The sequence below is a fragment of the Tupaia chinensis genome, unplaced genomic scaffold (assembly GCF_000334495.1).
Source record: "Tupaia chinensis unplaced genomic scaffold, TupChi_1.0 Scaffold144326_1, whole genome shotgun sequence".
In the NCBI taxonomy this organism is placed as follows: Eukaryota; Metazoa; Chordata; class Mammalia; order Scandentia; family Tupaiidae; genus Tupaia; species Tupaia belangeri.
Window position 1 is genome coordinate 265564 of NW_006204184.1, and position 11265 is coordinate 276828.

General features: G+C 57.1%; 1 protein-coding gene across 1 annotated transcript in view; it reads left to right on the plus strand.

The window, feature by feature from the left end:
* The window catches only part of ARHGAP4 (Rho GTPase activating protein 4), a 15422-nt gene that overhangs the window by 3416 nt on the left and 741 nt on the right, over window positions 1-11265 (plus strand). The window contains 21 exon segments of the mRNA XM_027767572.1: window positions 206-397; window positions 1172-1300; window positions 1388-1609; window positions 3851-3952; window positions 6426-6602; window positions 6705-6789; window positions 6982-7009; window positions 7153-7255; window positions 7955-8015; window positions 8095-8172; window positions 8245-8297; window positions 8299-8380; window positions 8471-8576; window positions 8646-8817; window positions 9018-9079; window positions 9162-9229; window positions 9328-9386; window positions 9389-9516; window positions 9980-10072; window positions 10212-10311; window positions 11164-11263. Of these exon segments, the coding sequence (XP_027623373.1) occupies window positions 206-397; window positions 1172-1300; window positions 1388-1609; window positions 3851-3952; window positions 6426-6602; window positions 6705-6789; window positions 6982-7009; window positions 7153-7255; window positions 7955-8015; window positions 8095-8172; window positions 8245-8297; window positions 8299-8380; window positions 8471-8576; window positions 8646-8817; window positions 9018-9079; window positions 9162-9229; window positions 9328-9386; window positions 9389-9516; window positions 9980-10072; window positions 10212-10311; window positions 11164-11263 (2200 nt within the window).

The following is an 11265-nucleotide window of genomic DNA, read 5'->3' on the forward strand; positions in this document are numbered from 1 at the left end:
CGCCCCCCGCGGTTGGGGCCCCCCGCCGCCAGGCGCTGCTGTCTCATGCAGGCTCACGAGTTTGGGGGGCTGGGGACAGTGCGCCCTCTCTGTGGGTCCCACGTGGGACCGCCTGGCGCTCAGGTCTGAGTCCCAGCTGGGCCAAGGCCAGGGCCAGCTGCGGGGCCGGCCTTCAGCACAGTTGTCTTGCCTTGGGCCACTGCAGGCTAAGAAGACCTACCACGCCTACCACGCAGAGAGCTTGACTGCGGAGGCCAAGCTCCGGGAAGCCGAGCGGCAGGAGGAGAAGCGGGCAGGCCGCAGTGCCCAGCCTGCCCCCACACCTGCCCCCACCCCTGCAGAGGCAGGGCCCCTCCGCAAGAGCTCCCTCAAGAAGGGAGGGCGGCTGGTGGAGAAGGTGGGCCCCACATATACTCCCGCGCTAAGCCGGTGCCTCCAGGCCCCTGTGGGCCACAGAGAGCTTTGGTGCTTTTAAGCCCAGGGTCCTTTCCAGCCAGCCAGTGAGGCTTCAGGGCTGAGGAGACACTGGTGACACACAAGGAGAAAGGGCGTTTGAGGTGGTCCCTGCACAAAGAGTGGGAGGTTGAGAAATACCAGGATGGAGGCGCCAAGCTGGCTTGAGACTAGGGGAGCACATGAGGGAGGGAGTTGGGCATCATCGAATGTCTTAGGGGGACCGACAGGGTTACGTGTGTTTGGGGGAGGTCCCTGTGGCTGTGGTACCTAGAATGCCGGCTGGTGCCTGAGAGTGACAGGTTCTGGCCTGAGAGTGACAGCTTCTGTCTCATGGCCCTCAGTGGTCTGTCTCCACCCCTCCGGCACCCCAAGAGGCTGTGGCCAGCTGTCTCACCACGGTCCTTGCCTGGGGCAGCCGTGGTGCTTCCCCTCTGTGACTGCGCCCCTTCACCGTGGACATGCGCACACGTGCCTCTCATGGCCTGGTATCGAGTTCTGTGCCCTGCCACTCCTCTGAGGAAGGGCAGTGAGGAAGGCTGGGGCTTGAGCTGGGTATGCAGAGGGCAGTGGGGCCGACCCTCGCCCATGCACTAGAGGTGGCGGCTGGGTCGCCCATGACACCAGGGCCGAGCGAGGCTGAGAGGCCTGCAGGGACCGGGTGCAGGCATATGAGAGGCGGGTGGGAGGCCCTGGGGCACTCGCTTGTGTTGGGCAGCGTCAGGCCAAGTTCTTGGAGCACAAGCTGAAGTGCACGAAGGCGCGGAACGAGTACCTGCTCAGCCTGGCCAGCGTCAACGCCGCCGTCAACAACTACTACCTGCGTGACGTCCTAGACCTCATGGACGTGAGTCCCGGGGGCCCGCGGCAGCGAGTGCCCAGGGCTTAGAGGCCATGGCGGGGCCGCCCCAGCTGTCTTCTCGTTTCCTCCCAGTGCTGTGACACAGGGTTCCACTTGGCCCTGGGGCAGGTGCTCCGGAGCTACGCAGCTGCAGAGAGTCGCACCCAAGCCTCCCAGATGCAGGGCCTGGGCAGCCTGGAAGAGGCGCTGGAGGCCCTGGATCCTCCAGGGGACAAGGCCAAGGTGCTGGAGGTGCACGCAGCTGCCTTCTGTCCCCCACTGCGTTTTGACTACCAGCCCCACGAGGGGGATGAGGTGAGCATGGCCCCTCACTCTCCCTGGCAGCAGCTCTCTCACAGAGGACAGCCAACACATGCGCACGGCACCCCGGCCGGGCCGTTAACTGCCTATGGCGGGGGGGGGGGGGGGGGGGGGGGGGCGGGGGCAGGCGGTCTTTGTAGTTTCCTAACACAGGCTCCGAGGAGAGGAGCTGTCCAAACAGCAGGTTAGACTCAGGCATCTCTTCTGCTCGTCCCTCGAGCTGCTTTTTCCTTCCACAGTTTACCCAGATGGGCACCACCTGGGCACCTTCAGGGCCCACTTGGCACTGTAATTTATGCAAGCTGCATTTTGACTGAGTAGTTTGAAAGGCTCAACCTCACCCACAGCTTACCCCAACATGCGACCGATTCCCACCCTCAAACCCCGAGAAATGGCAACCCAGTTTTTGAGCAGGCAGGCTGCTGGGTGCTTTTCCAATTCTTTAAAAACGTTCTTTAGTTATTTCATTGCCAGAGACAGGAAGAGGGAGAAAGCGCCCCCCAGTGGGGCATGCTCACCCCACCATCCCTTCTCTATCTCTTCCTCCTGTCGGGACTTTGGGTGTGCATGCAAACAGCCCCCCTGTTTGTCAAGCAGCTGCAACCAGGACAGGGCCCACCCTCACACCCGCCCTCGCTGCCCCTCCCAGTGCTTCTGTCACTGGCTGCACTCCAGGCTGTGAGTGGGCCCTCCCCTCAGGGGCCTCCATGAAACTTCTGGCTGAGACGCCCCGAGAAATCCATGCTGGCCCCTCTGTTTCCTGGCCACATGTCTGCGTCTTTCTTGGCTTTTATCACCCTCATTTCAGGGGACTCCTTCCTTCCCCAGAAGCTTTTGGTTTTGCACATATCGATATATCTGTATCCCATCCTGGCGACGGGCTGCCCGGTGCAAGGTGGAAAGCCCTCTTCCCTGTGCAGTGCGAGGGCCTTGCTCCGCTGCCTCTGGACTCCCAGTGTTGTCGATGAGAAGTCCGACGCCGCTCCCCACGCTGAACCCTGCCCCTCATGTGCTGCTTCTCTCCGGGGCCTCCCTGATGCCAGTGTGTTTCCACAGAGCCTGTGTTTTGAGAGTCTTCCAAAAGTCATGGAAAATGCGTATTAGGAAAAAGATATCCATGGATTTTACACTTTTTTGCACCAAAAATAAACTCGTGCTTTAATTCTGGGGCCATCAGATGGCTTAGCACTTACATTGGTGAACTCCCACATGGCCAACTGTGGTTTGAGTCCTGGACCCGGTAGCTCAAAACTCACACCGGATGCGTGTGTGTACGTGCTCAAGATCCCCAGAAGAGAATGGAGGAGAAAGGATTGCAGCATGGCTATCCCCAGGGGGATAATTTCTCACTTTTTCTGTCACTGTCTCTGTCTCTCTCTCTGGTGAGTGCATGCGCCCTAAGGCAAAAAAACAAACACAAATTCTTACGTTAATTCCATCTCTCTTTGCACTTTAGAAAGGCGCTCACACAGTCACACTGTGCTGCATTCACTACCACCATCCATCTCCAAAGCACCTTGAACTCTGCCCTCCCATATTTTTAGGTTTTTGTCATAGGGCGTGTACACTGACCGGAGAGACAGAGAGGGAAAGTGAGAAATCACCCCCCTCAGGGAGGATGGCCATGCTGCAGTCCCTTCTCCATTCTCCTCTGGGATTCAGGGCACACCTGCCGGCCCCTGCAGAGAACAATTCTAAAACTTGCTCCTCCCGTCCCTGACTCTGCCCAAGAGGCAAGCCTCTTTTGCCACAGGGACATGTGTCCCATCAGATGAGCCATTTTGCGACCTCTCCCTTCTCTAAGAGAGGGCTGGCTGGCCCTGCATCTTCGGTCACAGCCTTCAGCCTTACCATTCTTGGCTTTAAACTAAGCCAGAACATTTTCATCACCCCAAAGGGGACCCTCAGCCAGCACTGGCCGCCCCTCCTGGACCCCGGCACCCACTCTTGTACTTTCTGTTCCTGCAACCCGCCCATCTGGCTGCTTTCGCTGTGCACAGCGCCCTGCCTTCAAGGTCAGCACACGGCAGGGCTGCACGCCTCTCCGCCTGTTGCTTTTCCGCGCAGGAGTTGGCAGACACCTGGGCCGTTTCCACCTGGACATTGGCAGAGCAGTCAGTGTGCTTCAGCACCCAGGGCTGGTGCTCTTGTAACCGGCCACCAGGCGGCAGAGTGGAGCTTGGCGCCCTCCTGCTCTGGGCCAGGCCCTCAGACCCCGGTGCTGCCTTTCGGCAGGTGACTGAGATCCGGGTTGAGCTGGAGCTGCGGGATGAGATTCTGCCCAGAGCCCAGAATATCCAGAGCCGCCTGGACCGACAGACCATTGAGACAGAAGAGGTACCGGTGACCAGGCCCAGAGGGGGGGCAATAACTGGAGCCTCTCCTGGCTGGTAGTGGCTTCCTTCCTCCCGATGTGGATTTCTGTCCCCTATCTTGTCCCCTGTGCCCTGGTACTGTCCCTGTTACCATTATAATCCACCAGTGAAGAACCAAATACCATATTTCAATCTGCTGGTCACAGAGACAACTAGCAGATGCGATGACTTGGGTATAAAAGACCAGAGTAAGTTTGGGGTCATTTTTAGCCAACATTCCACTGCCTAAAGGTCAGTAATCTGAATCCTTTTTAATTTGATCACATTAGGGAACAGCTGAATGCCCACACTGAGACATAATTCAAACTGTCAAGCATCTTCTGTCAATATACATATGGTAATCCAAGAGAAGGCAAAGGGATAGTCACTCCTGCTTCCTTACACCCCTACTGTCAACATAGCATCCTAATGTGTGGTGACCATGCAATCAATATTTAGACATGAGACTGGCTTTCAGCAAGGTTCTGCAATCTGCAAGTGAAGTGAAGACATAGGCTCAGCATCATAGGAATACAGTAGTTTTTTTCCAATAAACTACAAAGTTGGAAACACTAATGTTTCTAACAACTGCCATAATATGACATAAATCTAATTCTTTCCATTCCTCCTTTTTCTGTCTTTTATATCTCTATATCTGCTCCATTTACCTGGTTTCTCCTCTTATATTTCTTTGTCTTTCTTTGGCTTTCTGTAGGTGTTGGGAGTCCCTACAGAGGATACCTGGCCTGGAGTCTCCAAGCTACCTAACTACAATCCAGGTAATAGTCATCCTTGCCTCTGAATGCTCTGAGCATTAGGGATGGAAGGAGAGTACTGGCTACAGAAATAGGTGCCCCTGTTTCTTACCTTAGCTAAGATAAAGTCTAGTTGAATTTCTCAGTTCACAGACTGAGAACTAACCCTTTTATGAGAAGGACACTGAAATAGTAGTTGACATTAGAAGCACGCAATCACTCCTACGTCTAGTTACCATGGTTTCCAGAAAAACCTGGTTCTCCTCTTTTCCCACCCTGCCCTGTCCACTCTGCTCTCCACTCAGATGAAGATGAGACCCTTTTCCTTAGCTTTCTTACGTGGGTACAAACAAAGGTTTAGAGATCCAGAAAGTTGTTGAAACCTGTTTGGATGATTTCAATACAAAGTTGCCATCATTAGCGATGCTGTTCCCCAAACCCCCAACATTTGCTTTTTGTGTCGGCCCAGGCAATGAACGGCGATCCTTAATTCAGAGTGCCTTGGTGCGACAGAAAGTTGGGCAGAATGTTTTCCTGCCTAATTCTGTGCTAGATAAAATAACTGGGTTCCAAAAAAACAGAGAGAAATACGTTGCATTTTTCATTTTGCTGTCATTTCAAAGTAATGTGCAATTTTTTATTTATGAAGAAAATTCTCTAGGCCCAACATCAATAGGGCTTATACTTTGTGTTGTTTTTCTAATAAGGATTCAACTCAATTCAAATAAGTCAAAAATTTTGGAGCACCAACTGTCCTGGGTGCTGTGTGCTTGTGCTGGAACTACACACACGGATACGGTATATTCTTGGGATTGCTAGAACTTGGTTCTGGATTCTTTCTTATGTAGCCTTTCACCAGCTCTCTGTTACTGGGGTTCACATATGTGAGCCCTGCTTTCATGGGCATGGAAAAATTGTGGTCATGGGCCAGGCTGAGCTAATGAAGGTAAGGGAGTTGTAACCTTAGCTATAGCCAAGTTGTCTAAGCCCACCTCTGGAAATCTGGCAAGTCCAGCCTGTGTCGGATATGGTACTGTTGAAAGCTCAGTTATAAGGACCATAATTTTAAAGAGTCATCCACATCTATGTTTGGGAACATCCTCTTATGTGAATCCATAAGTCCCTTTAAGCTACCTCTTCCCACCCTGTCCTTAGACTGTTGCTTTTATGCACTTGAACTCCAGTTATTAAGGGGAACAGAAGAGGAGGTGGTAGACAGAATAATGTCATGGAGAAGAACTGTGTCAATGACATCCTGGACAAGATGTCCATTCCTTTCCTTTTCACTCTAAGTAGCTGTAAGAGCCCCAACTTTGTATTCAGCCAGTACAATTTTGAGAAAGCCAGATTGCTCAGAATGTTAGGGAACACTCCATGTTCATCAACGTCCACTCTGCCGTTTCTACACTTTGTCTGGGCTCTTTCTAGGAGGACAACACCGTTTCTGTCTGTAAGAGTTTTAAAGAAATCTCCCCGTGCTCACCCAGTGGGACAGGTTTCTCTGACCAGTTAGTCACCTATTTTCTTGGTGCTTTGATAAGCAGGGTTGTAGGTTTTCTAGTGCCATCTTGGACTCCTGTACCTGATTAAATCTGGGCAAAGTCAGAGGGATGTACAATTTTAGAGACTGCTTCCTTCCTCCCGATGTGGATTTCTGTCCCCTATCTTGTCCCCTGTGCCCTGGTACTGTCCCTTCCCCAGGTGAACAAGACACTGAAGGCGACACTGCAGGCCCTGCTGGAAGTGGTGGCATCAGATGACGGTGACATGCTGGACTCAGTCCAGGCCAGCCCCTCCACAGAGAGCTCGGACCCAGGCTCCCGGCAGGCAGGCCGCAGGACAGGCCAGCAGCAGGAGACGGAGACCTTCTACTTGACGGTGGGGAGGGGCTGGACTGGCAGGGAGAGGTGTGCAGGGGCGGTGGGCAGAGGGCAGTAGGAGCCTAGACTAAAACCCTGGGTGCTTCTTGTGGCTTCTCAGAAACTGCAAGAGTATCTGAGCGGAAGGAGCATTCTGGCCAAGCTGCAGGCCAAGCATGAGAAGCTGCAGGAGGCCATACAGCGAGGTGGGCCCCCCGCCCCGGCCTGCGCTTCTCCCCCTTGAGAGACTGGCAGCAAGTGGAAGGTGGCCTAGCAGGGGGCGGGCTTGTCTCCCACCCTTGGCCCTTCCGGGGCCCTGAGCCTTTCTCTCCGGGACACTTGGGAGAGCCCCCGCTGCTGCCTCCCCAATCGGCAGACCAACGTTTTCTCCTGCCCAGGCGACAAGGAAGAGCAGGAAATGTCTTGGTGAGTCCTGTCTCCTCTGTCTTTGGGGCTCACTCTGCTGCGTCTCCCTGGTGGCCTCGGTTTCCCACTTTGCCCAGTGGGTGCTGGAATACCCAGAAGTTCAGAGCCTGCTTGGCTGGCCCACACCTTATCCTCCACCACAGGGTCCAGTACACACAGAGAAAATTCCAGAAGAGCCGCCAACCCCGCCCCAGTTCCCAGTATAACCAGAGACTCTTTGGGGGAGACATGGAGAAGTTCATCCAGGTACTTGCTCTGCTGGCCCTAGGCCCCCACTCGCCCTGATCGGCTGTCACTTCCTAGACAGGCCTTTCCCAGGTGTCTGCTGGGTTCCCGTGGCCTCCTCCCATAGACTGACAATGGGAATGTTCCCAAACCAAGCAGCAGTGTAGGGAGGAGCCTGGTCCTGGGGTCCTAGGAGTTCTAGACACTGTCCCTTTGCAATGACATGATTATGTACGTAGAACATTCAGAAGAACGAACAAACTACCTGAACCATTTTGAGTTGGGCAAGTCACTTGATTCAAGGTAAACATATAGGGGACCAGCAGATGGCATAATGGTTGCATCACTGGACTCCCACATAGTTGACCATGGTTCAAATCCCAGACCCGGCACCTTAGACTCACGCCAGGCACGTGTGCGTGTGTGCCTAAGGTCCCGAGAGGAGAATGGAGGAGAAGGGATTGTGGCATGGCCATCCCCCCTGGGGGTGATTTCTTGCTTTCTGTCTCTTAGGCTCTCCCGCGAGCACATGTGCCCTATAGCAAAAATCTCTCTAAAAAGATGAAAAAAAGGTAAACGTATAGAATTTGATTACAGTTTTATATTCAAGCAACAAACAGTTCAAAAATAGAATGTAGGGCATCCCCTAAAATAGTGTCAGGAACATCGCACCCAGGGGTGACTCAGTGTGCCAGTGAAGGAAACACCGTGTGTCCGCAGAGCTCGGGCCAGCCTGTGCCCCTGGTGGTGGAGAGCTGTGTGCGCTTCATTAACCTCAACGGTAAGCAAGGCCTGGCCCTCCTGCCCTGGATGTGGGGGACACGGGACCTCGTGCCCACCAGCTCCTTGTCTTTCTGCAGGCCTGCAGCACGAGGGCATCTTCCGGGTGTCAGGTGCCCAGCTCCGGGTTTCGGAGATCCGCGATGCCTTTGAGAGAGGTACGAACAGGCAGGGTGGGGGGCTGGAGCGGCACGGCCAGCCTCTCACCCTCACTGCGTTGCCCGCTGCAGGGGAGGACCCGCTGGTGGAAGGTTGCAGTGTCCACGACCTGGACTCCGTGGCTGGGGGGCCTGAAGCTCTACTTCCGCAGCCTCGAGCCCCCACTCTTCCCCCCGGACCTGTTTGGCGAGCTACTGGCATCTGCAGGTGAGCCCGGGCCCTGAGACCAACCAGTGGGGGGCGCCCGCAGTGAAGGCCCAGGTCTCACATGGCTCCCTGGGGGGCGGCCTTCCCCAGACCTGGAGGCTGCAGCAGAGCGGGTGGAGCACGTGAGCCGCCTGCTGGCCCGGCTGTCTGGCCCAGTGCTGGTGGTCCTTCGCTACCTTTTCACCTTCCTCAACTAGTGAGTGCTCTGGGCCTGCAGAGGGTGGGGGTGGTGGCTCGGGCTGCCTGTGACCTGCTCGTCCCCCAGCCTGGCCCAGTACAGTGATGGGAACATGATGGACACCTACAACCTGGCTGTGTGCTTCGGGCCGACACTGCTGCCTGTGCCCGTGGGGCAGGACCCGGTGGCCCTGCAGGGCCGAGTGAACCAGCTGGTGCAGACTCTCATCATGCAGCCGGCACGCGTATTCCCGTCCCAGGCCCTGCTCCCCGGCCCTGCCTATGAGAAGTGCATGGCACCGCCTTCGGGAACATGATGGACACCTACAACCTGGCTGTGTGCTTCGGGCCGACACTGCTGCCTGTGCCCGTGGGGCAGGACCCGGTGGCCCTGCAGGGCCGAGTGAACCAGCTGGTGCAGACTCTCATCATGCAGCCGGCACGCGTATTCCCGTCCCAGGCCCTGCTCCCCGGCCCTGCCTATGAGAAGTGCATGGCACCGCCTTCTGCCAGCTGTCTGGGGTACACTCTTGGTGCTTCGTGGGGTTGGGGTGGTGCCACTGGGGAACGCCCCTCACCTACCTCCCTCTGCTCTGAACCTCAGGGACACCCAACTGGAGAGCCTGGCAGTGGAGAATGAGTCTGAGCTGGAAGCCCCTGCCTGGGAGGAAGGTGAGGAGGCGGGCAGGAGCCCCACCTCTGTCCCTGCCTGCTGCCTGCTCTGTCCCCCAACCCGCACCCTCCCCACTCAAACCTTCTCTTCTCCCCAGACCTGGAGGGAGTCGTGGAGGCCGTGGCCTGCTTCGCCTACACGGGCCGCACAGACCAGGAGAGGAGCTGACGTTCCCGCGCGGAGCCGTGCTGCAGCTGCACGAGAGAGCCTCCAGCGACTGGTGGCGTGGAGAGCATGCTGGGGCGCGGGGACTCATCCCCCACAAGTACATCTCTCTGCTGGCAGGGTGAGCCCCCCTGCTGTGTCCGTTCAGCGCCCGCTGGGCCTTGATGCTCAGCCCCCACCCACCCCTTCACCTGCTCTGTCACCCCAAGGCACTTGTGCAGACCCAGGTCACTGCTCCCCTCCCACTCAGATGCCGTTGGTCTGGGCCCGAGAGCGAGCGTTTCTCTCTCTTTTAACTGTGTGGCCAAGCTGGTGAGCTCACCAGAGAGACAGGGAGAGGGAGTGGCCATGCCACAATCACCTCCTTATCTCTCTATCCTGTTGGGATTCTGGGCACGCACGCACATGCCCCTGGTGTGCTTTTCAAGCCGGGGCAGGATCCAAACCACGAGGTCGGCCATGTGGGACCTGCCTCTTGTGAGCAGTAGCCACCAGCTTGGCCACACAGTGAGCATTTCACAAGGTTGCTGGCCCCAGGTCCCCTGACTGGGAAGCAGTGCCCCAGACAGTCTCTCCCACCACAGAGTGGAGAAGCAGGCCGCCAGCCCAGGCCTGAAGGCTGCAGAGGAGCTGCTGAGTGGCCCCGAGGGTGCCCTGGCTGCAGAGTTTGTCAACCGGTAAGCAAGGAGAGATGGACCTGAGGGAAGACCCTTCTGAGGCCCCATTGCCCACCATGCATGCTGTTCCAGGCCAGAGGGGGCTGGGGTCAGGCTTTCCATGGGGGCCTCTGCCCTTGGTCACACCTGTGCTCTGTAGGCCAGAGCCACACGCTGCCCCTGAGGCTATGGGCCCCTCTGGGCACAGACGACAATGCTGGGACCCCATGTCCCCGGAGCGGCCCACGGAGGTGGATAAGGTGAGAGCGGGACTGGCTATGTGGCAAGTGGGCGACGTTTCTCCTGGGGGCTCTCTGCTGCCCTTAGGAGCCAAACTCTTCCTTCCCCAAGGTTTGAATCTGCCCTCTCTGACCTCCAGCCAGCCCAGGCAGAGCCTGGGGAGGGGCAAGAGGGCAAGAGTGGGAGAGCAAGGCCGGGCTGACAGACCCTCCACCGAGGCGGCTTGGGGCTCAGGAATTGGGTTTCATGTTTGGTTCTTAGGCAGGGAAGTGCCGGGGTCAAGTCCAGGCTGCGTGAGGGGCTCCTGGGCAGACTTCAAGGGTGGCATCTGGAACCAGGCTAGGTGACAGGCGAGGACGTGGCAGGTGCTTGGCACACCGCGGATGACAGGGCCAGATGGCAGGGAGGCAGGGTGGCTGGCTGGGAGCGGGGCGGGCAGCAGCTCTTGCTGGGGCACAGACTCTCAGAGCACAGGAGCCAGGAGCATGGCCTGGAGAGACTTCATCCCTGTTCTGTGTGACGGCCCGACTGACAGGCTGAAGGAGGAGCCCTGGGGGTAAGGCAGGCAGGGTGGAGGGCTGTGACTGGCCAGCTGGGAGCCCAGGAAGGACGGCAACCCGGAGTCACCCACATGCTGGTGGCCCCTCAGGCCATGGCCAAGGAATTGCTGTCCCTATGGGAGGCTGTGACAGAGACACGAGGGAGAGATGGCCTGGAGGCTGAGGGCCTAGGCCAGGCGCCGTATGGCCTGTGCGAAGGAGGGGCCCAATGTCAGGTGGCTGAGGATGGGTTTGCAGTGTGAGGAGCTCGAGTGGAGGCTGGGGCGGGGCAGTGGGCAGCCCCACTCACTGGGCACCCGCCTGTCCTTGCAGGCTGTGGCACAGAACATGGACTGTGTGTTCAAAGAGCTCTTGGGAAAGACTGCTGTCCGCCAGGGCCTTGGGCTGGCACCAGCTGCTAACCCCAGCTCTGGG